This window comes from Carassius auratus, chromosome 9 (assembly GCF_003368295.1).
Source record: "Carassius auratus strain Wakin chromosome 9, ASM336829v1, whole genome shotgun sequence".
NCBI classification, from domain to species: domain Eukaryota; kingdom Metazoa; phylum Chordata; class Actinopteri; order Cypriniformes; family Cyprinidae; genus Carassius; species Carassius auratus.
Genome location: NC_039251.1, coordinates 1,946,843 through 1,974,735, shown reverse-complemented (window position 1 = coordinate 1,974,735; position 27,893 = coordinate 1,946,843). Strand labels below are relative to the sequence as shown.

The window sequence follows — 27,893 nt, the reverse complement described above, 5'->3', positions numbered from 1 at the left end:
ATTGTTAATCAGTTTTGGTTTTCGTTAACTCATACATTATGATTTATTTATTTAATGTTTAACAATAGGGGGCACCAGCCTACTAATTTAGTATACAACACTTTTTCTTACACTTAGGTCTTTATAAATGAAAATATATGTCTTCACATTTTTGGAAGTGGTAGTCTATATGCCAAAGGGTCCCTCATGTCTGGGAGTTTTTGGCATAAAGGTTTGAAACCATAAACCATAGGAACATAGATCCGATCATACAGTAGAACAGTTTTTTTGTTGTTTCTGTTACTTTGTAGTCTAGATGTTTCCACTGAGGTAAATCATGCATGAAGATTGCAAACTTGTGTATGTATGATTAAAATTTGCTCTTATGAATACGGTATTTTTTCTTTAAAGTCATAATAAACATATTACGGTACCTCCAGCAGCATACCATGATCTGTTAATTACATCATATCCGTTCATCCCTCACCCAGAGGGCGGAGTCTACGGGTAGCGACATCATATCCGGTTCATTTGCATATCCTGAGGGTGGGGTATATGGCAGCAACGACTGATTTAGAGAAACTACGGGGTGTTTGAGTCGGAACAGGCGATTAATGCGTTCCTCAAGATAGCATAAGAGACCGTGGAGGACAAAGTCTCCGAGAGGTAGTGTGTCTTTATGTATGTCCCTGGTTATTCATTGTTATGTTTGTTTATGTATTTAAAAATGATCCCTTCCAGCTCGAGCTTTTTGTTACTGGTCGACAGGCAGTTATTACAAGTCCCTACGTGCATATTTTACTCTGAGAAAAATGTCAGGTGAATGAGACTTACAACCGTGATAATTATTTGGCAGTAAGGGTTAGTTTGACCCAGCTGACGGCTGGTCACGAGAGACGGGCGTTTCTGCGGATGTTGCGCGTGTTTGGTTGATGTGGAGGTTTATTTTCAGAGTCCTAACGTGGATGTTCTGCTTATGGCGTGGATGTGTATGAATCCGAGATATATCAGGCACTTTTGCATGTTTCAATTGAATTGTTTAGCTTTTTCAACAAATAGGGTGAAATGTAGGTGTTAATACTTAAGGAAATATTGCTCATTAACCTCACTGGGTCAATTAAATATTAGCCTCTATGACCTTATTTTCGGTTTGGTTTCTCAACCTGTCTTCAAAAGTGGGACATGCCGAAGTGTCTTTTAAACACTTCACACACACACACACACACACACACACACACACACACACCTTTTTATTTTTGGTACACCACCGTCATGTCAGTTGTGTGGGAAGAGTTGTTTACTCCTCCTTCAGGAACTTCTGTGCCTTACTTCCTATATTCACCTAATAATAAATATGTAATTATAAGTGGCATACTGGTAAAGATGGAGCACATGAAGGCACTATAGTATGCAGGCCCAACACGTATTATTATTATTATTTATTTTTTATTTGTTTTAATAACTGTGCATCTCAACTGTTTGCTATTATATTTACACAATACAATCCAGCTTTGAAATCATTTTACCTGTACAACCCATTGTAAAGATGTAGGCTACTTTTTTTTTTTTTTTAGTAGTTTGAAATAAGAATTCAGATGTCCTTGTCTCCAGCATGCATATTAACCTTGAAAGCAGGCCTGCATGTATGCTATCATAAGCACAATCTGCTTTGTCAGTACCTTGGTTAGGTTTGTTTTTGTTTCATATTGAGTGGGCACTTTTTCCCCTCTTTGTCTCTGGGATGTTTGGGTGTAACATCACTGCCTTATCACATTCAGCATGGGTGTTGTGAAGTAACACAGTTATAATTTCTTTTTCTTTAATCTTATTGTAGAAATACGCCTATTTAATGAACAACCTAGTATCTGTTCATATTATTGAACTTTTTTTTTTGCATTTTAATACCTGGTTAAATGTACCTTGATTTTTTTTTTTTTTTTTAATTATTATTTATTTATTTTTGCTGGAAAGCTACATTGTGCATACCATATAGTATACAGTACCATATTTTCAAAATATTATGTAAAAATCATTGTGCTGTGCAATACATTACAGTAACAATTTCCTATTAGGTTTATGGGGCCTGTGCAACAGGTTATTGTTTATCTTTTTGGTGGCTTGCATTTGAATTGTCTAGTTTATTGTAAAAACAAGCAAGCCTCTGAGTTCAACACACTAATGACCTGTCCAAAACTTATCATTTAATTAGTTTGCTGTACTTTTTTTTTATTTTTATAAATGAGTATGATTTGGACATTGCTTCAAGTTTAGCTAGCTCTGTAGTTCCTATTTTCTAGTTAGATGGGTTTCAGTGTTGATTTGGTGTGTGCATTCATCTAGTGGGTGCTTGAATGGGTTTCATAAGATTTTTGCAAATATTTCGAGTTTTTGTTCCCAGTATCTTCTCCTTAAAATCTATATACATGACTGTTTGTTTACTTGTAAGTGGATGACATTTCATGCATGTTGAGCTCTCAGCTGTTTATATTTGATTGTGCAAATGACTTGACTTTTATATCTAGATTTCTTTTATAAATACATTTACCACTAGGTCTTTTTTCAGGTAGAGTTTCTCTGATGGCCCCTTGATTCCTGAACTGCAAAAAATGTGGCCTGCCTGACCAACAAGATCAAGTGTCCGTTTAAAAAGAGGTGGTGTCATTTAAAAAATTGCCGCTTTAATAGATATTACAAAATGAATCAAAATGGAGCACATATCTACTTTAGTGTTGATGAAGGGGAACTATAGGCTCATTTTTTAGGTTTTCGAGGACAAACAAAGTTGGGAAAGACTAGATAAGAATGGCTGTAGAATAAGCATACATGATGGGTAGTTATTGTTTATTCAGTAATACTAAAAAAAAAAAAAAAAAAAATCCATCTATAACAGTGTCGTCCTTTGTCTCTGCTCTGTTTATTACATGATTAAGTTTTAAATTGAATAGGGTTAAACTTAATTCTAGAAGATTGAGCAAACATTCCAAATATCTCAGTTATAAAATGCTCCAGATATAACTATGCTGACCCTGATGGTGTAGAATTTCATCTAATTACTGAGGAAAATATTTTTATTTTTTTTTACATTTTTGAAATGAGATGCTAATCAAGGCTTAATTTATTTTTGTTAAAAATACAGTAATGTGTAATGTTGATTATGTGCTTGATTAAATGCTAATTTGTGCTCAAACATTTCCTATTATTAATTTTGAAAACAGTTGTGCTATATTTATACATTTTTTCTTTTGTTTTAAAATTTTCAGGTCAGGATAAAAAAAAAAAAACCTACACTAAACAGCATTAATTAAAAATGAGTGACCCCAAACTTTTTGAGTATAGTATATTGGTAATTTAAAATGTGTATTGTGTAAATGTGTATAGCACTATTAATTTAAAGTGTAAAACTCACTTCAGTGTTTTAGAGCTGTGCTTAAAAAGGAAAAATCTCATCTGTGATAGTCATTGCACTCTGAGGTGAATAAGGGTACTTTTTGAAGAAACGCACATCAACCTAGCCAAGTTCATGAATGTCAACAGTTTCCTTAGATTTGTTTCTCTTTTGCCACACCATGTGATCTGACAGAAATGAAAAAAAAAAAAAATGAATAAAGGGCAAGTTCTGCTTTTTCTTACAGGCCATCTCTTACCATTCGTGCGTATGTCTGTGCACTTCCTTGTAGGCGAGAAGTGCTGATTTGCTACATGCCCCAACAATGAAATGTCATCATTCACTTCATAATTCATTATTCTTATGTAATCTGGATTACAGAGGGTCATGACTTAGTCATACCAGTGGGGAATGTGCAGCCAGAAGTTAGCTCAATTTGTTTCTTGGTTTTGGATTTTACTATGCTTGAAATGTATCTTTTGCCCTGCATACCCATTGAGAGCCCAGTGGAGTCTGTGTCACTGGGTATGTGATAAACAGAGAAGGGTCTGCATTGTGAAGTCTGTCTTTTATGGGATGTGTGATAGGGGTAAAATATATTGTTCATCAGCTACATGCCTTTGCCAGTGGTTTTAAAACTCTTTGCTGCTGTCCTCTTTAAGCTTTATATATGAATGCTTATAATTGGATGAACAGTAATGCATTTTGCCCATAATTAAAAAATGCGTAATAATCTGTTACTGCTGAATGCTTTTCATCTTTTGCTCATTAACAATACCCCAAGTATAACATTCATTTATCAATTGTCATTGTTTTCTAAAATTCCTGTTCACCGGTGGGTTGCAGTAGGTTTTATCTGTAATTTATTTGAATGGAAAATTTATGTCTGCTTAACAGAGATTATTTTCCCTCCCTGTTAAAGAGATACTTGAGGTGACTTATTTCACGCGGTCTGGAGAATGTCTTCACAGTGCTGTTGAAATCAATTCCACCTTTTGGGAGTAACAGTATGTTAGAAATGATTTGATGTGGAAGAAAATAGGGCAAGATATAAATTTTCAGATGGAGAATGCCATTGCTACTTTCACTTGTTTATTCATATAATTAAAATAGTCTTCATTAGCTATGTTTAAAGAGATTGTAGGGTGAATGAAGCCTCTGTGTCCCAGCTCTAGATGGTTAGTATTCAGCAGAGATGCTCACCTTGAGTGTGAGAGAGAAACACGCTCTTCAGACGACAGATCCTTTGCTATGTTGCACAGACTAAGCATGTTTTTTGTAGTTTATTCATAACTGATCAAATCTGGCATTTCGTATTGGCAATCTCATTTGAAAACTTTGTTTCACATCTATAACTCTGTAAAGAAACATTTATTTTATACCTAATGAATGTATAACTGTCCACACAAGCTTTTGGAGCCACTGTAGTGGTATAAAATGCTCTTTTATTCATGCTCTTTCATGCCAAAAAGTATGACAATGTTTTTCTGTAATTTTGTTTGTCTTAATGAAAGAAGGGACCATAAAAGAGGACCATAGAGTCCAGGTATTTATGCAAGCCAAGACTCGTAAAAATAGCATGCTACACTGTAAAAAGTGAACAGTTGGATCAACTTAAAAAAATTACTTCAATTGGTAACACCTAAAGAAATTAAGTTTTCTCAACTTAAATTATCATGTTTTATCAACTTAATTTCACTAGGTTAATCACACTTATGTTATTTGAGTTCATTCAATCCTATTATTTACATTAGTCTAACTTAATTTTACTGAATTCCAACTTAAATATTTTAATTTTTACTTCAGTTAGATCAACTTAAAAAAAATACTTCAATTGGTAACACCTAAAAAAATTATGTTTCCTCAACTTAAATAATTATATTTTCTCAACTTAATTTAGGTCAATCACACAAGACTCAAATTGCTTTGGAGATATTTATTACCATTAATTCATTTATACGCTAACAGTGTTTTCCATATTACAAACTTTGAGAAATCATTTCATTTACTGCCACACTTTACATCCATAACCGTTGTCTTTGCACTGCATATTTTTATAAAAATAAATATAAAAAGTGGTTATGCCCTTAAATGAGCCACCTAAAAACAATTAAAGGGATTGTTCAATCAAAAAATTTTCAAGTTGTTCCAAACCTGTATGAGTTTCTTTCTTCTGCTGAACATGATGTGTTGAAAAATGTTGGTAACCAGAAAGTTAACCGTACCCATCAACTTCCAGCAGGAAAATAAAAGATTGAAAGTCAATGGGTACAGTCAACAGTCTGGTTGCCAACATCTTTTGTGTTCAGCATAAGAAAGAAACTCATACAGGTTTGGAAAAACTTAAACCATTTTTGGGTGAACTATCCCTTTAATATTCTTAAAAAAGAACCACATAAGTGCATTTATAAGTGCTTTAGAACAGCTTACAGGTAGTGCCCTAAACTGAGCCCTGTTTATATGTTTATATATATATATATATATATATATATATATATATATATAATATTAGGGCTGCACGATGTGTCGTTTAAGCATCGATATCGCAATGTACGAATTCACAATAGTCACATTGCAGGATGTGCGATGTAGGCTGTCGTAGTTGATCCGTTATTCATTAATTGTACGTCCCTTGACGAATGTGATTGGCGGATTAATTTCACAGCAGTTTTAAAATGTTAAGTCCTGTGATGTTTAACAAGACGGAGAGAGACAGAGCGCGAGAGCCCCGGCCGCACGCTCACCATCTTCAAACAACACGAGCGCCGTCTTGCTCTCTCTCCCTCGCGCATATTAATCAATTTACACAATGTTGTCGATGTGTAAATCATTTAAAATGAGAATGTAAGTGTGCTCACCCCATTTTTGTTTGTAAGAAAAAATTTGATTAGATTTCATATCGCAATATATATCGCAGAAAAATAAAATATCGCAATGTAATTTTTTCCCAATATTGTGCAGCCCTAATATTTATTTTATATATATATATATATATATATATATATATATATATATATATATATATATATATATATATATATATATATATATATATATATATATACACATATACACATACACACACACACACACACACACACACACACACACACACACACATATATAAAACCTTAAACAGCTCATGGAAAATGTTTTGACAGCTTAGAGTTATAGGTAATTAGCCTTTCACCAATGTAAAAGCAACAAATCAACTACAGATTTGAACAACTACACACTAGACATATGAATGAACAAATAGATAGTCTTACAATAAGAATACATGCCATTCAACTAAAATAGAGACATTGTTTCAAACACATGCACATTCAAACATTACTGCAAGTTAACTGTAGTCTCCCGAAAAGACTTTGAAATTTTGGTGTCATCTTGTGCTGATCGAGCTGCAAGAGAACTTTCTGGAATACCTCGAATGTAAAAAGTGGTTTTTGATAAGCCAGATTGATGATGTATATCATTCCGGTGAAGCAAGGCACAAGCTGATGTGGACTAAGACGGTTCATTAAGAACTTTAACACCCTTGATGACGACACCCATGTCAGCCTGTGATTCGTGATGTTCTCCCTCCTCCTTCCGAATAACATACACCGCCATGACCCTCGCAATCATCTGCTGGTTCTCCTAAAGTAGTGTACATTATTATTACTACATTTTTCATTCATAACTACAAAACACATTTTGTACTTTTTGAAAAATCTAAATACAATTTGTGTACTTTCAACTCACAAGATACTCCTTAAGGATTTCCCCCCAGGAAAACGATGAGGGCCTTCAGGACACACTCTCTTTTCACGTGAATGTTTTCAGTCTGTGATAAAGCAATCGATAACAATTAGATTTACACCCTAATATATTTAATCATTCTTGATTAAAGGGACACAGTAATTCACCCAAACATTCTAATTTGCTGTTAATTTAGAGGCCATCCAAGATGTATGTAGACTTTTTCTTCATTATAACAGTTTTTTTTTGCTGAAACCGTAGTCCACTGTGATTTATATAATGCAAGTCAATGGCTAGTCACTTTGAGAGTAAAAAAAAAATTAATTCTTGCATAGACCGAATCGTTTCACTTCATAAAACCTCAATAAATTGTCAGGACCCACAGGTATTAATTTTGTTTTGCCTGTATGTTTTACTTTTTTTTTTTTTTACTTGAATTAATTAAATAAAAATAAATAAATAAAAAAAAAACTTTACTGTTCTACTGAAGAAAAAAAAGTCACCTACATCTTGGATGGTAAATTAACAGACATTTTTTATTTTATGAGTGAACGATCACTTTTAAATTATCCATTTTGATTGGGTGGTGATGACAATTTCAAATTTCCATGCTATGCAACAAGTATTTAACAACTAAATGTTACTGTAAAACATACTGTGACTAAAATAAGATTGTGTAGTTGATATTAATGTAAAAAACACAGACGTACCTGATCCAATATGTGAAAAATTGCAGCAGTCTTCTCAGGGGTTGCTCCTCCTTTGGAACGGATTACTCTGATTAGTTGACTCATGTATACATCCAACTGTGCAAAGAACATGTCTTCCAGTGGAACATCCATAAGCCTATGTAACTCTGCATTGATCTGAAAAAAAAAAAAAAAAAAAAGTCAACAACAGTCAAACTGCAAATGCAAAATTGTATTATATAATATTATAGAATTTTAACTTATTTCAATACCTCGTAATGTCTGAAAAGTGCAGGCCACCTCGCCCTGAAATTCCTGACACTGAGCTCCTGGTTCACTAACGTTACCTCCTGTCATCTGTAAGCAAACGTGAGAGACATTTTCTCCTTGACAACACTTTCATTTTTCCTTTTTTCAGTCAGGGCACTGATCAGGGAATCAGTAAATGGGCTAACTCCCGGGATTTTATCCAGTATTTTAATATTGCCTAAAATATCCAGGTTTTGGCTATTTGTACTGTGCAGATTGATCGTTGTGTAACATACATGAGAGCTACAAAGAGCAGAGCAGACGGCTACCTATGGTTTCTAATCGCTTTCACGTGTTTATTCGTTCGTTTGACTTGAAGCACTGTGGCGCACTTTGTTTTTTTTTGGGGGGGGGGGGGGGGGTTCTCAGCGTCAATATAACGAACAAACGCATATTTTAATTGCTTTGAACGTCCCCTCTGGATCTCACCTTCTCACACGCAGCACCACGATTGGTCGATTATGTACAATACCTGCATGTTATTTGTCAAACTGCTCTGGATGTTTTAGGCATTATTAAAATCATGGCTGGGACGAGTCCCGTATGGTCACCCTAACCCAATGACTTTCATCATCATATTTCTGGGCGAAAAAAATGTATAGAAGAATGAATCAGAGCTAACGTTTTCAAAGAAAAAATAAAAGAACAGACAAACATTACATTAAAATCATACTCAATACTTTAATGCAGGAAATCAAATTCGAGCATTTTATCCCGCTCTCCAAGCACTTCCCGCCCAACGCATTTCCAATATCTCGCGCGCAAAGACGGTTAACATTAACTTAAGGAGGCATCAATTAAAAAAATAATTGTATACACACACTCAAAGGATCCAAACTGATCACATTTGTATAAAACAAACGAGTAAATGCAACATATGGTATACATAGAACATGTTCAGCAACGCTATATCGCAAACGTACGTTCAAAAATTCGGTTAATTAAGTGTTCGTTCGTATTCATGTTCACAAACAACATCAATAAACTCATAAACAACTAAAACACACGTCCAAAAGTTTAATTGTCGCGTATATTAATTAAAATAAACTTCCAACCTACCTTTTTCATCCGAGTCCGGAGAGAAAAAAATGGCGGCTGTCAGTTGAGAAACAGAAGTTGAAATCGGGCTCGTGCGTCATGACGTCAGAAAAAAACGTCTGACGCGGAGATTCTTTTAAAGGGAAATTATACTTTGGGTGAAAGTGAGATATTTGAGTATTTGTGAATTTCTATGCGCTCAAGTTGAATGAGTGTACAATAATCCATTACGATTAGGAAAGCAGAAATACGAAGTAAATAGACTCAAATAGTTCTAGTAATCCAACTTAGACCCATGTTCACTTTTTACAGTGTAGCTTTTCTGGCTTGCTTTTGTCTGTTACTGATACTGTAACTGTTACTTCCACTCTTCATCCTTAGTGTGCAGTTTTTTTTTAATGTCTAATACATAGGCAAAGATCAGGGTTGGGCAGGCATGTTTACAGCTAAGTGAGTGGTGTAATGAACTATTGCACTTACTGAAATGTATCACTACCTTTGGAGCAGCTGTTTTATTCTGAGGTATGGTTTTACTCAAACTCACCATGAAGGATCTGAAGAGAGTGCTTTCTACCTTTCACATGTGTATAGAATAAATCAAATGGATTGTTACCAATTCTTCACCACTGCATTCCTGCAGAATCAGTGCTTATAACCTGCCTGTACTGGCTCATGTTATTTATTTGTACTGTATTTTATTCCCTGCTGTACATTCCTTTTGCATTATTCTAGGCGCAAGTCTCTGAGCTTATCTCTGCTGTCTGTTCCCAGCTGGCACTGGTCTCGTGGGTATAAAAGCACACAGGGAAAGTATGCAGTGAAGTAAGAGTATTATTTGGAAGGGGAGAGCAGGAATGTTTGGAGCCCTATCCGGCTTTGGCCCAGTTTTTCCCACTGTTTTCCCCATCAATCTGGCAGGAAGTTCCAAACAAGCCTAGCTTAGCGAAAAAAAAAAAAAAGTCATCTTGTTTCCTGTAGTTCAGATATTTCCTCTCGCACAGCATGTCAGAGGATCTATATGGATTTTTGTGTGTGTGTGTGTGTGTGTTTTGTAGAATCCATTTCAGAATCCAACTTCATCCTTATCTCATTTATAGTGGTTGAACTTTTTATTCCTCAACATTTCTTTTGCAATGAAAGTTTACCTTTAGTACTACAATACTTGCACTGAAGTTTATGTAAAGAGTCTGTCAGTTTTGAGGATGGTTATTTTATTAGAATTAAATGTTAGTTTCAAAAAAAGTGTTTCAGTTTCTGCAAACCTATTAAGCAGCACAACTGATTTTAAAATGAATGTTGCTCTAGCACCAAATCAGCATATTAGAATGATTTCCGAAGGAACGTGACCGTGAAGACCGGAGTAATGACTGTTGAAAATACAGCTTTTATTACAGGATTCAGTGTTAATTTTGAGAGCAAATCTGACTTTAGGTTTTAGTTATCTGAATTGTTTGTCAACTAAATATAAGATTTTAGTAGACTAAATATACAGTGAATTTATTCAGTTAAAGAGCCACACAGATGGGAAATCAAAAATGACCTGTATTACAGTGTATGATGTAGCTGTCCATCTGTGTAAACAATGTGCAAATAATTAAAACAAAAAGTACACGATTTATAATGTTATTGGCTTCTAAAGTAAGGAGTCGACTCTGAATCGCTGAAACGAGTCGTTATAGATTTCAAATCTTTTGCCCATCTCTATGTACGTCACTAGGAGCACTTTGCATAATAATCTCCGCCTACCGTCTTGAGAGAAACGGAACTCTGACCTGCCCCACCCCCCCACACAGACGCTCTGTTTGGTGTGAGAGCATCATGTCGAGGAGACCTTTGTTTTATTTTCACTGCCAAAGAATGAAGATCAGAAGAACCAATGGCTAAAAATCATTTTCACCACAATACCAGAGCAGTACAACAAATCCCTTTTGTTGTGTTCACAACATTTCACTGATGACTGCTTTTCTAATCTCGGTGAGTACAGCGGGATTTTCAAAGCGTTTGGCCATAAAAGAGGGTTCATTACCAACTTCATTTAGACCAACGAGCATCTCCAAATCACAACGCGAAGTATGATTATGAAGTTATGTGTCTGTTTTCTCCCGAGCGTCTTATCAGTATGTGTGCTGTCTGCAGCCTTTGTTTGTGCTGATCGTCATGTACAAACACATCATTAAAATGAAGTGTAACTCCGTGAATACTCAACGAAGAGACATGAGAGAGATATCTATAGAAAGCTTGACATGTCTACTTTAAAACTAAATAAGTGCTGCTAACAGATATTCTGTGATAAAGTAATCCATATGAAAACAACGCGATGTCTGTTTTTCATGTCTCCCTTCGTTATATCCAATGTGACCACGCCCCCGCGCTGAACGCGCTATTCAGATTCAAACTGAAGCACAGAAGAAAAAGCAGCGAGACTGTTCAAGTTTTTTATTTTACTGTTTGCTTCGCGATGAGAGGAATAAGACATAATTCACCCCAAACAGATGCTAACGCATAGTTTACCGTGGAGGTGTGTGGGGAACAACCAATCCAAACTGGTTATGTTAGTTGACCAATCAGAACACAGTATGCTACCGAAAGGTGGGGTTTAAGGAAACTGAATCTTTTGAACAGCTTCACGCGAACCGTTTGGGGATCTCTGAGAACTGAAGTAATTTTAAAATGATATTTTGACAAAATGACAATGTTTTTTAACCTTGGATGGATTTAAACCTAATGTACAGGACTTATAAACAGTGATAGGAAGCTTAGAATTTTCATCTTACTGGCTCTTTAAAATCTGATGGGTTTAGTTACAGTGTAATGCCATTATTAATCATTTCTCAAAAATTTCCAAACTCATTAAATAAGTTTGATATTAAGGTTTTATGATAGACACATATTTAACTGCAGTGATGCACAACATGCTTTTATATTACAATTAAATAAAACCATTTCTCATAAAGAACAAGACATGGTCTTTTCAAAGAAATACCAATGGTTATATAGGCTAATTTAGAAATATGCTGGTATTCTGTAATGCCATATATCACGATAATGAATATGCACAATATTGTTATTGTGGGCACTTCAAAATACCAAGAATAATTATATTACAAATTATTCAGAATTTTAAATCCATTTTAGGAATCAACTGGTCACACTGCACAAAACCGTTGTATGCTGCATGAAAGACGGGTGTGCACTAACAAGCATGGATGAGAAGCGCATGGAAGAACACGAGATGCTCTGGATGAAAACGCACATTCACTCTGACAGCAGATGCCGCTGAAATGCAGAAATGCAGCCATTACCTTTGAAACAGCTGCACTACTTTCTGTTTCTGAAACGTTTTTGAATGATTATAAAAGCTATACAGATTTTTGTATTCGCTACGGTGTTGGAATTGACCTATCGGTAAGCCCCGCCCCCCTTAGTTACTGTTGCTGCCTCGGACAAACCCACAGAGTTGCCCACTGTCAAACAATGACAGCTCTCAGTATGAAAACATTGTCCCAAGAGGTTTTTGATAAATTCTGCATACAGAAGTACCACCTCACGTCAAGGAGCATTTAGGATAAAAAAATATGCCATGGAGGATTTAAAAATAAATATGGTGGGTATGATTAATTTGGAAGTGAGGGTTTACAGATTGCAACGCAAACCATAGAAACCTCATGTTATGGTCGTCACGATCACAGATAACAACATCCAGTGTTCATGTACCGCAGTGTAAGATGTAAATGTATTAATTTACCGGTTTAAAATGAAGCGGCACTCATGTGTTTTTGTCGTGAGAATAGTTGGCGGTTTAGGTTTTTACGTTAGCATGGACTCAATAAATTTTTACATTCGCTACTTTTAGCCAGAGATATTAACAGACTTTAACGTTCTGCTTAAGCATATGAGAATCACCACTTAATGGGAGTATGACAAACAGAAAATGAATGTTGAATAAAAAAAAATACATTCCAAATTACATTGCCTATGTAAGCAGGGATATTTATTTCTATAAATAAATTTAGATTCATCTTTATGTGGGCTACTAAAGTGGTTCAGTCAAGAGCAGGGAGTAATTTGTCTGTCTTTCTTTTGTTGCTTGACATCAATGACTCGGACAGTAGCAACTAAATTAGGCTGCTGTCCCTTTAAAACTGAATGCATTGATGCAATGTTCTAATACATGTCTGATAATCTCCTTACTGTTTATGTTCACTTAATACATAATCTACTGTGTTTTTGTGAATACTTGTCAAAACAGAACATCAATTCAGCAAAATTTTGTGTGTATTTCTACGTTCATATGACACAGGAAGTACTCGTGTGCAGTGTGAGAGACACTTTCTGTGTGTATGCTTCAGTTTGTGTGTTTGCTCAAACCAAATTGAGGTCTCTTTTGAATTGTCAAATTTATCCATATGCCTACTCTTGTTTTTATTAGTTGACGGCAATGTCAATAGATTTTCGTCTTGTTTTTGTCATTCAAAACCAGTTTTATTTCATTGTCTCGTTTGCGTCGGTGAAAAAAATGTAGCTGATGGAAATTTTCTAATTATTCGTCAACGAAATTAACCCAGATTGTATTTTAAAATTTAAAATTTAAATCTATAAAATAATATAGAAACTTATTTTGAAATTATTTTGGTTTTGGTTCTGTTTTGCTGTGTTTTACAAAAAATTCATGGTGAGCATAATGACCTAAAAATATTTAGACATTTAATTTTGGCATAAATTCTTACAGCCCTAATATTGAAGTAAACCTCAGGGTCTGCTTCGGTTTTGTAAATGCCAACTTTCAAACACACTAAGTTAAATCTAAGTTAAGCCAATATGGGTTTAACAAAGCTGTATATTTAATCAGTAAGTGGGAAGAACCTGGTAAATTAACCAAATAGACCGTTGAGTTACAGGAACCACCATTAAAGTGGCACACACAATTAAGTGGAACAATAACTTCCTTTTTGAAAAAATTGTACAATAAAAAAAAAAAAAAAAAAGGAATATATGTGAAAAAATCTTTAGTATTTCTGTATGCCTATGTGTGAACTATTAGTGCAGTAGGTATTACACACTACTTTTTAATTTTTATTCTTGTGCATCTCCAGATACCACATCATCTTAAATGGGATCATCGAATGCCCATTTTCTATAAATATGATTCCTTAGGGTCTTAATGAAAACTCTACAGCGTTATTAGTTAAAAATTCTCAATGGTAGTGTAAAACAACTCCCTTTTTACCTGGTCGAAAACAACTCTTTTCACAAATCATTAGTCCCGTTTCCACTGTTGGGCCAAAAACAGGTGTGCTAGTGCATGCCAGGGCCAGTCGCATTTCCACTGTCACTTCTGGTGCTTGATCGTGCCTCATCGGTGCTTCCTGGGGCCCAACGGCCCGGGGTTTTTGACCCGACTAAAACCTTGGGCCAAAGCTGTGTGATTTAATCTGACTAATTTCGAATCTTGATAAATTAATTCATAATGATCAGTGTATCACTTATTATAGTAAAACATTGATGCTTTTGGATTTAAATATTTAATGAAGCATGCACACAAACGGACGCTTTTATCATGTTCATTTTGTGATCGCGCTAGTTCCAGTGACTTATTTCTTATTCGTTTTCTGATAACTTCTCTTTGTTGGTCAAATTATGGGATTTCGTGATGTTGTTCCTGAGAAGCGTGTAAAGGGTGGGTTTAAATGAAGCACAGCGGAGCTTCTGGCCCGACGGTGGAAACGCAGCACTATTTTGGCTTCGGTGCAACAGGTCCAAGGCTATTATCCCCGCCTGTCTAATTTAAAGCACTTGCTCGCACTGACCCGACAGTGGAAAAGTGGCTAATGTGTTGCATGTCCCTTTAATGCTAATGAGCTCTGCCACATTTAGCCATGGAACATGCTTACTAACACATTATTAGAAAAGAAGATTTGCAAAGATTCATAAAAACCCCTTATACTCACTTCTTCTGTAGGTCTGGCTCACTAATGATTTGTGTGAATATGGACACATTTAGGTAGATTGGGGGGCACATTCCCTTCAAAAACAAAGGTAAACCTCTGCGTCTTCAGCAGCTCAGATGTCGGGAGTAAATGACGACTGCATTGTTCATTATTACATCCAACAACAAAACACCTCAGTCACTTAGATGTTCAGTGTCGATCAACTATTGTGGGAGGGTCCTGGGTTTGTGTGACATCACACAGCAAAGCATCTGAGAACAGCTTGATTTGAGAAAGGGTTATTGTTTTGGGCGCTGTAAAAAAATTATAGGGTGGATGTATAGAAACAGTGCCAACACACATTTATATTCAAACAACATGTAAAGTATTTTGCATCTGATGACCCCTTTATTATTTAAAACCTGATGAAGGTGATAATTTATCTTGTACATTCTGTCTTGTTATGGTTATCCTCTCAATGCTTTATCATTGGATGAAGTGTGCCATATGAACTATCTTTATCCATTCCTGAGCTCCTGACGGGTGTCATGATTGTCCCCAGCAGGCCTGCAATCAGAGAGGGTCAGGCCAAATATGTCAGCTTGCCAATCCACTCAAGCAGAGGGCATCATCCACTCTTGTGCATGAAATCAGTGACCCTCCTCTTAACTGGCATCCATTTAAACGGCTAAAAATGAGAGCATCTGTGCTGCATGGGAATAGAGTCATCGTTGATCTCTGCACTTCTCCCTCGGCTGTAGAGAGGCTCATTGGCGACACTGCTGAAGGGCCACTATCGCTTGCTCACAGGGGTTTGGTGATGAACGAGTGTAGCAGAATGTGGACAGTACTGAGGGAATCCTAATGAATTCCACCAGCCGGGGGAGGAGGAGGGCCGTCATTAATATTTCAGAAGCTAGTCTCCATCCGGCCATTCTTAAGAGGTGTGCATATGTAGGTCATATCTGCCATCGTTTTAGTGTTCCCAGCCTCTGTTTAACCCTGTTTAACTGGCATTTTTTGTAACGGCAATGAAACTGTGCATGTATTTCACTGTGTTGCACTGCCTTGTCATTTGGATTTTACCAGTTACTTCTTTTACCACTCGGCCAATTTCCCATATATTCTTAAAGTGCAGTTATCTATAACCAAATAAAAGCAACTGTTTTTATTATTATTATTATTATTATTATTATTCAAAAGATTGGGATGAGAAATGTATGTTTTTTTTTTTTTTCATTTTTTTGATGAAATTAAATTAAAATTAAATGTATGCATTTAGCAGACGCTTTTATCCAAATCGACTTACAGTGCAATCAGGCTATCAATTGAAAAATAAAAAATATGAAAAAAAAAAAATAATAATTTGTGCACTCAGCTTTAGATGTTGTGAATGGGGAAAGATTTTACTTCCATAGACTGGTGTTTTCCCAGAAGAGGATGGAAATAATGCAAATAGAAATATGCTTCTCATACATGTACAGTATGTACACATGATATACATTGTACTCCAGTGTACATCATCCTGTATTTAAAAAATGTTTGACACTTGTTTTTGTCTTCCTTTTTTTGTGGTATGTATCACCATAGTACATGGCAAGAGGAAGCCTCCAAAATAATTAATTTCCTCTTCGTGCTAAGCAGTAAGCCTTTTTTTATTTTATTTTTTATAAATCTAACAGGTTCTTTGTGTTCTTTCTTTTTGTGAATCTATTTGTGGTGACTTTGGGGAAATTTATTAAGAAACATGCCATATGGATTACCATTACAAATGAATGTCTTTTGTTAGAATGTATAAAGTGTAAAAAAAAAAAAAAAAATTGTTAAAATGTTTGGATCCAGCATGATCCAATTTGTTTTAGTGTATGATTTAAGACCCATAAATACAAAATGAAAGTTCAACTGCACACCTGTGCTTGTGTTGAAGGTTCAGCCTTGAAATAATGGTTTTGTTTCTCCACAGGTGGTTCCAGCTTGTGTGTGGGTGTCTTGTGGTGTACCTGAGAAAGGCAGTTCGATATGGCAGCCAGTAAGAGTAAGGGTCAGAGCTCCCTTGCCCTGCACAAGGTCATTATGGTGGGCAGTGGAGGCGTAGGAAAGTCTGCTCTTACCCTTCAGTTTATGTATGATGAGGTAAGTCAACAGACCAAACTCTGGCAGATACAGAAGGCTTCACTTATTCCATGTGAAGTGTCAAAAAGGAAAAGTCTTCAATATGCATTGCCTTGGTTTATTTAACAGTAGTGATTATAGCTATTTTCTGTTCCTCAGTTTGTTGAAGATTATGAGCCCACAAAGGCCGACAGCTACAGGAAGAAAGTGGTGTTGGATGGAGAAGAGGTGCAGATTGACATTTTGGACACAGCTGGGCAGGAAGACTACGCGGCCATCCGAGACAACTATTTCCGTAGCGGAGAGGGTTTCCTGTTGGTGTTCTCCATAACAGAGCACGAGTCTTTCACAGCTGCAGCAGAATTCAGGTCAGTGGTATTGCACCATTCTAGCTACTTGAAGAAAAGCTAGTACAATCAGAAAATGGGATCTCCTGTCGTGATCTAGTATAGTTGGAAAATTGGACCACTCAACATTAAATGTGTGTTACAGGGAGCAGATCCTTCGGGTTAAAGCTGAGGAGGATAAGATTCCGCTGCTTGTGGTTGGAAATAAGTCAGACCTTGAGGATCGGAGGCAGGTTTCAGTAGACGAGGCCAGGGGAAAAGCAGAAGAATGGGGTGTGCAGTATGTCGAGACTTCTGCCAAGACACGGGCCAATGTGGACAAGGTAATATTTGTGCCTGGCTACTGTTTATTACATGCAGCAGAATCCAGTTTTGGAATATTTTCTGTGTAATGCAGTTTCTGATGGAAGGATTTTATCATTATGTACTCTATTGCCACAAAATGACAGAAGTCGAGAGGCTGTTCAGCAAACAATAGAATTTTTGTTTTGTTTTTATCACAATGTGGTTGCACTTTCCTGTTTTGTTCAACTGAAAGCCCACGGTCATATAAAATAGTCATATTGTGCAATAATAAACCATTTGTGTTTCCAAAGGTATTTTTTGATCTAATGAGGGAAGTCCGGGCTAAAAAAATGTCAGAAAATAAGGACAAAAACGGGAAGGGAAAAAATAAGAAGAATAAGAAGAGCTTCAAAGAGCGATGCTGTTTACTTTGAGCCACACTTGGACTTTTCCTCACCAAATCTACTTGCAACTCTGTGGGGAAACTCCATCAGAGCCCTTTTCTTTATTAAAATCATAACTTGATTAGTAAGGCTTTGTAATGGTCAAGGTAAGCTTTCATCACATTCTTTCATTCCCTTAGTTCATTTCAAATAACTAGACTAAGATTGAATGGTATGCATACTTTTTAACAGAAGATGACCACTGTATGGCTACTGGTTGACGACTGTGGCACTTTAGGATTTCGTGAAATGTAGTTGGCCAACATGCGCCCAACACTAATTTTATTGCTCTGTAATTTATCTTTCCTTGACAGTTTTAAGTAGAAATCCTCTTTAGTAGGTAAAGTTATATCTTCTTTTTTATTATTGCATGCCTTTTGAGTATTTTTGTTAGGATTTTTAAAAACCTAACCATTTTATTTCAACACCTGTTGACGCCATCAATGCATAGAGAGCAAGAAGTGTTTTTGTGGTAGTACTGTGGTTTTTAGCCTGTCTATTGAAGAGCACACGTGGTATTGAGGACAGAGTGCCGATGCATGGACTAATAGTGCCACCTAGTGGTTCATAAATGTATACCTTTTCAGGAAGTACTCGTGCCTAACTACAAGTTACTAACCTCTGTGAACTGATCTGCCTTTATGCTTTCGTGTATTATTGAAATATTTTTGTAGGACTTGTTACATTTCCACCACTGTTTTATGAGAAGAATGTATTCTGTGTGAAAATGTGCCAACAAGCACCATGACTAAAACTGCATTTTCAGACTGAACATAAGACACGTATTATTTAGGGTTTGTTTAGCACTCTGAGCTCGGAGCTGCGGTCTCACCAGTAATTAAAACTGCTCTTTAATGCAAATATCACCTAACCTAGACTGCAATTTGTTTTGTAGTATTCCACTGGCTTTTAGAAGAAAAACTTTAAAGTATGTTGCCAAATAAACAGTTTTTTTCTCCTTTGTATCACTTGTTTTTCACTCATTGAATTTGAACAGTTGGTACCTAATGTGGAAACCAATTTCTAGACTTCTAGCAATTACCTGAAACTCTTTTTCATAATATCCTTATGAAGCGATAGGGAAAGGTTATAAGAATTTGCCATACCCTGTATTAGTTTAATAACGGTAGTGTTTTCTTAGGGTAATAAACTGTGGTACTGCTATTGTAACTTAGCGGTTTATTTACAGTTAATTTAGTAATTTACAGTTAACTAAATGTTAATAATAATATATAATAAAAATTATGTAATTTAAATAAAGGTCATTTTTTGGATTAACATTTCCATCATTGTTGTTTTAATATATAATAATAACCATAATATATTATTTTTGTTTTATAAATTTGTCTTTTTTTTTTTTTTTTTTTTTAAGAATTAAAATTTTCTGGTATCAATCTAGTTATTATTGTACTATCATTATTAATAATAACAGTATATTTTATCACTTGTAATTAACAATTGCACTTTTATTTTTTTGTATTACAAATAATTTAACACTTGTAATTTAATTATTTGTTTTAGCGTTATTGTTATCATACATAGTCGTATATACTATAGCATATAATTATTATTTGATATTAATTATTATATAATTAATATACATTATTTTATTATTAACAATAACATTTATATTAATACTTTTAATTATTATTGTTGTTATAACACACATATTGTAGGCTAAACAGATTTACATTTAGAGGTAAAACTAAAATAATGTTTCATTTTAATAAGTAAATGAACTAGTTTTGATTTGTTCCTATTAGTGTTGGGTCTCAATCACCAGTAGGTAGTATCGGTCTTCCTTGCAAATGTGTGTGATATATTTTTATTGCTGCATCCTGAATATTCAGTTTTGCTGATAGCAGCAGATGAACAAAGACGCTTCTGTTGGATCCGTAGTGCTGATAAACCTGAGTGTACCACTTGATGGCAGTGATGGTGTTTCAACATACACAGACTCAGATTGTGCTGCTTGCTGCAACATGGAGCTGTTTCTGGATGTATTGATCAGGATCAGTGGTTTCTAATGCATGCCATTTGTTACAAGTACATGGCATTTAGTAACACTGGCCAATAAGTACCTTAATGGTGGCTACAATTAGGCAAGGTTATGTATTATTATTATACACTGTTTTTTTTCTGTAATTAAATGTTTTGAAACAAAGTATTAAGCAATGAAATCAACCTCTTGCTATTAGCAGTAAGAAACCTTCCATGCTTTTCCATGTGTTGAATTTCTCTCTACATCCTCTAAAGCCATTAGTGGCATCAGCAACACAATGTTTGGTTTTTAACATTATCAATTAAATAATTATCTTATTAGGGCTGTAAGTCGATTTAACTACATATGTCAATTAATAATTCAAATTAATTGCAAATAACATTTGGATGTGAAAATACCCCCAAAAGATTATTTAATGCTATTTTTGTGTAAAATGAAGTAATTTCTAGACATTACAAATAGTAACTTTTTAGAAAGAAATATTTGATTTGATTAAGCATGACTGTTCCTTTAAAGTCATTCAGGTTTGAGTGGTCTAAATTATGACATAGTTAAAGATCATTTTGGGTGAACTATTCCTAGTTTTCCCCTATTTTTTCCCTTAAAGCTGCGGTAGGGAACTTTTGACGCTCTAGCGGTTAATAAACAGAACTGCTTGCGTCTTGCGGAAGAACATCGTAGCCGGAACTACTTCTCTCTGTTTATGTCTATGAAGAATCACAACGGTACTGGGTTACTCCCAAGGGGCAAGGAACTCGACCGGAAGTTGAAGTCGGGTGGGGGCTGCCATCTTTTAGCAGAACTTCACTTGCGTTAGCATTCCCATTGACTCCCATTCATTTTGGCGTCACTTTGACAGCGAATAACTTTACATCTGAGGCGTTTAAAGACTCTGTTTGTCCATTATTTATTTCTAAAGATACACGACAATGTATAAAGGGCTCCATTACCTTCTATGTTACATTATGGCCCCGTATAAACAGTTTTTGTAAAAAATAGGCTAACTATTGCGTCATAACCACTCGGCTCTCTGTCGCATTACCGTACAGACAGGAGGAGAAGCTCGCAGGCAATTAACTTAATATGGCGTACTGGCGTTACATTTTAAAATACTATACAAAATAATTAATCAGAATACTTACTCCTGCTCACTCACGACAAAGAACTCCCCGCTCAAGCTCGCCGTCTCTGCAAGATTAACGATGGCAGTTTGCACGCACAGCTACTAGAAGATTTACATCTGCCAGACAGGTTGCTGACGTCCTCAAGCTTCGTTTGAGTCTGCGCGTCAGAAACGGAAATGCTAAAAAACGCTAAAACCGGGCTTCATTTGTCTCAATTGAGTTCCAATGGGGTCGCTGTGTCCATTTCTTTTACTGTCTATGGTTACTCCGCCGCGGTACCCCCGAAGCAATCTAAAATAGTCCGAATATAAACACTTATTATAGGTGCACCCTAGTGATTCAGGACAAGCTAAAAACACGGTTTGGAAAATGGATTCATGGTGTACTCGCTTATTATATACATTTTTCTACATTTTGAACACAAAGTTACGGACCGCAGCTCTGATTGGCTGTTTCTTACCGGGAGTGGATGACTTTCTGCAAATGGCAATAGGACCACTGGGAGGAGCCAGAGGAGCTTGATTTTTTTCACAGATGATCTGTCTCATATTCTACTGTCAGGACATAATGACATGTTTAACAAATATGTAAAAAAATATGTTTACAAAAGTTACCTACTGCAGCTTTAAAAAAAAACAAAAAAAAAAACACTTTAAATAAGAAACTAAATCTGCCAGCAGCTGGCGGTAAGTGTCTCCAATCGATTCGTTCAAATGGCTGATTCATTCAGGAATTAAGTATACCGCTCACTTTATGAATGAATGTTCCTTTGACAGCAAAAACAGACACATTGTAATTAAAATATAAAAATATTAACTTCTTATTGACTATACTGCTGAATAAATCACATTTGCACTTGTTATATTCAGGACAAATAGCACTCGTGTTGTATATCGCTTATCATATGATATAAATGTGAGACAAAAACATTTTTTTGCCCCAATATCTAGAATTTTATGGTATAACTGCATTTATGGAGTTGTTACCCTGCATCATATTTGTCAACAGTCAGGTCTGGGGGTGGAGCTAGTGCATTTATTTGCTTAATTGCATTATTTTTCATGACTAATTAAGTTAATGTGTTAAACTGGCAGCCCACAATCATATATTTATTAGAACTATTAAATAACCTTCAATCTTATTTCTGTCAAATGTTTATTTCAAAGTGGTTTTTTATTTGTTTCTCTCTTTATATTTAAAATAGTAAAGCTAAAACATTCACAAAGATGAGGCAGAATAAGAAGTTGCAAAATAATAAAGGGTTATGGACTGTCATCTGCAAAATTCACATTGTAAAGAAGAATTTGATTGGTGTATGTTATTATCTATTTATCTATCAGGTCTTGTATTATGCTTTAGACGAGGTCTCTGCTACCTATTATTTGTGCTGTGGAATTATTAACGAGAACAAACCCTTACAGAACTACAAATTATGTGAGAAAGTTGTTAATAATGGAAAAAGTGGTAAGTTTGAAAATTATTTAATATTTGATATTGATTTGTTCAAATGACTTCTTTCAGATGTGCTTTGCATTCAACATTTGCACTGTGATTATTAATATTAACTGTTGCAATGATATGATTGAGGTCATCGACCTTCCTTAATCAACAGGAGATATCTTGGTTTTTATAAGAGCTTTCTTTCAAAGCAACCATAACAACAAAAGTAAGATCTGAAAACTGCACTGATATTAGTTTCATTTTAAGACAATCTTGGGGAACATTTGTGTTTGTGGTTACAATTCAGAGGCAGACGAATTTCAAGACCACCTTCCATTTCAACCAAATGTCTCAAGAAGTCTCCCTTTGGGCATTTTTATACTTTTCTGTTTATGCACTTATATCATTATTATGACTCCGAAAAGCCAGCGAACCTTTAAAAATAAGATAATAGAGCATATTTTCCTCCTCCTCGTAATATTCAGCACAAAAGCATCCTGCTTTTTCCCCTTGCTTCTGTCTTCTGAAAATATATTTCTGTGATTGATATTGCTTTTTTCTGTAATGATTTCTGACTAAATTTGATTTGCAGGAAAGCAAAGAGGTCAGCCGCCGATTCTCATCTATCTGCAGGTAGACACTAATAAGGCACATGACATTTTCCCTGATGCTATCACACACGATCACACCATCGCTGTGCAGATCTGTAGCGCTGCTCTTAATATTCACTCACTTGAGTGTTTGTATTAGACTCTTATTAAAAAACTTCAGCTGTTTGGGTTGAGCATTATTGCAGCCGTATTTTTTTTTTGTAAAAGAAAGCAATATCCTTCTCTAATATCCTAATATCTTTAGACTGAATATTCCATCTCTGGTTTCTTTGCCGAACGATACTTCAAATAAATCTTAAAGCCATTATTTTGCAAGCTGCAAATTGTTCATCTTAAAATAGAGCTGATAAATGCTATCCTCGGAGGTCTAAGGGGGGAAATCACTAAGAATGAATTGCACTCACTGATTGTGTCATTTGTTTGCACATGATGTCTGCATTGTTTGACAGAAATTATGCAAATTATGCAGTTATGAGAAGCACCCTAAAAATTTGATGAAACATGCAATGCCCATATCTATCTATTGTTCTATCTATTTATCATTTTTGTATCCCCTGTATCTGTCTGTCGGTCTATTTATCTGTCTGTCGTTCTATCAATCTGTTTTTTTTTTATCTCTATCGCTCTATGCATTTTTCTGTCCATTGTTCTGTTATGTCCGTTGTTCTGTTTAGTGAGTGAAAGTGATGTGACATACAGCCAAGGATGGTGACCCATACTCAGTGTACTGCATACACACAGCAGTGAACACACACACACCATGAACACACACCTGGAGCAGTGGGCAGCCATTTATACTGCGGCGAGCAGTTGGGGGTTCGGTGCCCTGCTCAAGGGCACCTAAGTCGTGGTATTGCCGGCCCAAGATTCAAACTCACAACACTAGGGTTAGGAGTCAAACTCTTTAACCACTAGGCCACGACTTCCCCGTTTATCAGTATATTGTTCTGTCTGTCTTTGTCAATCTATCAATCTATCATTATATAAATCTACAGGTGATGGTCATATAATTAGAATATAATCAAAAAGTTGATTTATTTCACTAATTCCATTCAAAAAGTGAAACTTGTATATTATATTCATTCATTACACAAAGACTGATATATTTCAAATGTTTATTTATTTTAATTTTGATGATTATAACTGACAACTAAAGAAAATCCCAAATTCAGTATCTCATAAAATTTTTATGTAACTTAAGACCAATACAAAGAAAGGATTTTTAGAAATATTGGCCAACTAAAGAGTATGAAAATGATAAGTATGAGCATGTACAGCACTCAATACTTAGTTGGGGCTCCTTTTGCCTGAATTACTGCAGCAATGCAGCGTGGCATGGAGTCGATCAGTCTGTGGCACTGCTCAGGTGTTATGAGAGCCCAGGTTGCTCTGATTGTGGCCTTCAGCTCTTCTGCATTCTTGGGTCTGGCATATCGCATCTTCCTCTTCACAATACCCCATAGATTTTCTATGGGGTTAAGGTCAGGTGAGTTTGCTGGCCCACTGTGTGCAGGTGCCAAGTCTTGTTGGAAAATGAAATCTGCAATTTGGTCAGCAGCAGAAAGCATGAAGTGCTCTCAAAACACATTGGACCAACACCAGCAGATGACATTGCACCACAAACCATCACTGACTGTGGAAACTTTACACTGGACCTCGAGCATTGTGGATTCTGTGCCTCTCCTCTCTTCCTCCAGACTCTGGGACCCTGTTTTACAAAGGAAATGCAAAAAAAAAAAAAAAAAAAGATTTTCCACAGCCTTCTTTGATCATATTTTCTAAGGGTGCCAATATTTTTTGCCATGACATCTATCTATCTATCTATCTATCTATCTATCTATCTATCTATCTATCTATCTATCTATCTATCTATCTATCTATCTATCTATCTATCTATCTATCTATCTATCTATCTATCTATCGTTTTGTGTATCGTTCTGTGTATCGATCTATCTATTGTTCTGTGTATCGATCTATCCATCGTTCTGTGTATCGATCTATCCATCGTTCTGTGTATCGATCTATCCATCGTTCTGTCTGCTGGCCTATCTATTGGTGTATCTATATAATAATGCAGTTTGTCATCATTTGATGATTAACTGGTGCTAGGATTGCTTAAAAATTTAACATTTACTGCCACTAAAAAGTAATGCAACTTGCCTAGCTTATAATTTGCCTAGCATATGCTTTTATCCATTACAATAGTTGTATTTATGTTCCCTGTTTAAAGTTCATTATTTAAATGAGTTGGTTATTTCACAAAATGCTCTCCTGAGCTCCTCAGACAGGACAGATGAGGCTCTAGACTGATGATTGAATCTCTGTCCATGGTGCTGAAGATCTCTTTGTAGTCCAGCAATCCTCCAGATTGATTCTGCAGTTCTCCACAGGTACAGAACCACATTCTGAGCCTCATTAACTGATAGCGGCTGAGATGGAAATATCAGCAGGGAAAAAGTGAATCAGCGCTCAGCCTGGAGACTGTCACACAGAGCCTCGAGCCCTGCGGATGTTAGATGTGAAGGCCTGCATGGTCTTGCTGGGACATAGTGCAAGTTGTTACTGCCACTGACCACTACTTCTTTCCGGAGGATGAAATGGCAAAGTAGGACAGCAAAGCCGATAAGACTTTGACACTTTAGAAGTTACAATGAAACACCTCTGAGTTTCTGCTAGATGAGATTTCTGGTATTAGGTCAGATGCAGAGTTAACTCAAGGCACTGCATGATTTTCATTGCTAGTCTAGTATAAGTACCTTCTTGAGCTCATTGCTTCTTTTTATAGCATATCTGTAGTTCAAAGAAAGCAAAGGCAACACCAAGGTAAAAAGGATACCAGAACTGTCTGGGTGAATTATCCTTTTAATAAATTACATTTTTGCTTTTGAAAAAAAGGTTAATGTGATGTGTTGTTTAGAAGGGTCAATTTATAGTTAGTTGATCTTAATGGGTCTTCATTCATTTAAGTGTTTCCAGACAGAAACTATTGATTTAATTGTTGTTCTTAATATACTGCATATATAATATGTGACTAAATGTATATATGACTAGTCTGCTTAACCTGCATGACATTTTCTGTTATTTGTGAAACACCAAATAAAATCTTTTGAAGGCCTTTAGAGACACATCCTTCATTGTATGCAATATACCCTGGAAAAAAAATCAATTAATCATTTAAAAAAAGCTTTTATAATCTGCAATTGAAATGCAATAACTTTTCTCTAAAATGGCCTTCCTTTTACACCAATGCCACGGTTACTGGTTAACCAATAGCCAAACGTCTATTTAGTTGTTATTTTCGCAAACTCACTTGATCAGCTCTCACTCTTAATATCCCGTTTCACTTGTTTTCCCTGCATAAACTTGGTTGCGAATCAGTAATTGGAGCTAAATTTAAACTGCAGATTGGACAATCACTAAATGGATGGCCTTAAACAATGATGCATCAGCAAATATGCACAGCACTATTTGGAGTGTCTCTAGATAATTCTGTCTGAGCATTATCTCAATATTAAAATGATAAATATTGTCCTTCAGATCAAATTGACTATTCCATCTATTCATTTAATTGTTGTTCTTAAGACTCAGATCATGCCTCTGCTGACTCCCCCACAATAGGGAGGTGGAAATCTAATCATAGGAGCTCACTGCTTCCGTTTATTAGGCCTGGAGGGGACCCGCTCCTTTGCATATTCATAACGTTGTTCACTATTGTTGTGAGGACTTAAGAGATGAGCTACAGCACACAGCACTGGGAGTACAGCCCTGTTCTACAACCCCATAAACAGTGTTCAGAGAAACAGCTAATTACCCACAGAATCAGGTCAAGCACAAGTCGTCCGAGCTGAAAACCTCTTACGCTAAGATATAATTAAAGTGTGAACTATTAACATTGAGTAAAGTTTATATTTTAGTGTAAAAAAAAAAAAGAGAAGCAAATGTGATGCTATCTATCAAAGGTCAGTGTAGACTTATTAGTTGATCCTAATGGATCTTTATTCATTTTAGTATTTCAAAACAGAAACTTTTAAAGGATATCTGACAGCAACTTTCAAAAGAGTCTTGAGACTAATGATGCTTTCTACTTTGGATTCGTCTTTAATCAGCCGAGATGTGCTTGACCATCATGTCAAAGTTTTAGTCATTAGTCTTTGCAATAACTGATATATATAACACAGTGGATTAAAAAAATTAATTGGAAGTCTTCCATGAAAGCTTTCAATAGATGTGATGTTTTCTGTTCAGATAAATGATTCCTGCACCTTTTCATGTTTTCCATGAATAACAAAAATGCAACCCTGTTTTCAAGTGTTTTCTAACCCAACACCCCCCTCCCACTGTCTAAATTTCCATCCACCTTCCAATTTGGAAATACTGCCCTCTTATTCGTGTATTGAAAGAGAGCCTCTGATGGAGCACGATTGCATGTAATGACATCTCTTCATCTGAATCTCGTAGACC

General features: G+C 35.7%; 1 protein-coding gene and 1 long non-coding RNA gene across 3 annotated transcripts; one reads left to right on the top strand and one right to left on the bottom strand.

Moving 5' to 3' along the window:
• Positions 1-511: 511 nt before the first annotated feature.
• Positions 512-19,220, top strand: LOC113108175 (ras-related protein Ral-B). 2 transcript variants are annotated; one of them, XM_026271031.1, is made up of 5 exons: positions 512-645; positions 17,032-17,201; positions 17,340-17,548; positions 17,673-17,850; positions 18,124-19,220. In XM_026271031.1, exons 2-5 carry the CDS (start codon positions 17,088-17,090, stop codon positions 18,244-18,246), a joined length of 624 nt encoding a protein of 207 aa, XP_026126816.1. In that variant the 5' UTR covers positions 512-645; positions 17,032-17,087; the 3' UTR covers positions 18,247-19,220. The 2 variants fall into 2 exon arrangements, with proteins under 2 accessions (XP_026126816.1, XP_026126817.1); XM_026271032.1 differs by having other exon boundaries at positions 523-660.
• Positions 6,978-9,451, bottom strand: LOC113108176 (uncharacterized). Its single transcript, XR_003292749.1, has 5 exons — positions 9,163-9,451; positions 8,067-8,151; positions 7,816-7,971; positions 7,109-7,190; positions 6,978-7,003 (listed from the first exon to the last, which is right to left on the bottom strand). It is a non-coding gene; the product is annotated as an uncharacterized LOC113108176 (long non-coding RNA).
• Positions 19,221-27,893: the final 8,673 nt, after the last annotated feature.

What these genes read in the sequence shown, in the direction of transcription:
- LOC113108175 (XM_026271031.1), top strand. Translation starts at nt 17,088, where the DNA reads ATGGCAGCCAGTAAGAGTAAGGGTCAGAGCTCCCTTGCCCTGCACAAG. An exon ending in ACAGCTGCAGCAGAATTCAG is followed by an intron (nt 17,549 to 17,672) that starts GTCAGTGGTATT and finishes TGTGTGTTACAG; the next exon opens with GGAGCAGATCCTTCGGGTTA. An exon ending in CACGGGCCAATGTGGACAAG is followed by an intron (nt 17,851 to 18,123) that starts GTAATATTTGTG and finishes GTGTTTCCAAAG; the next exon opens with GTATTTTTTGATCTAATGAG.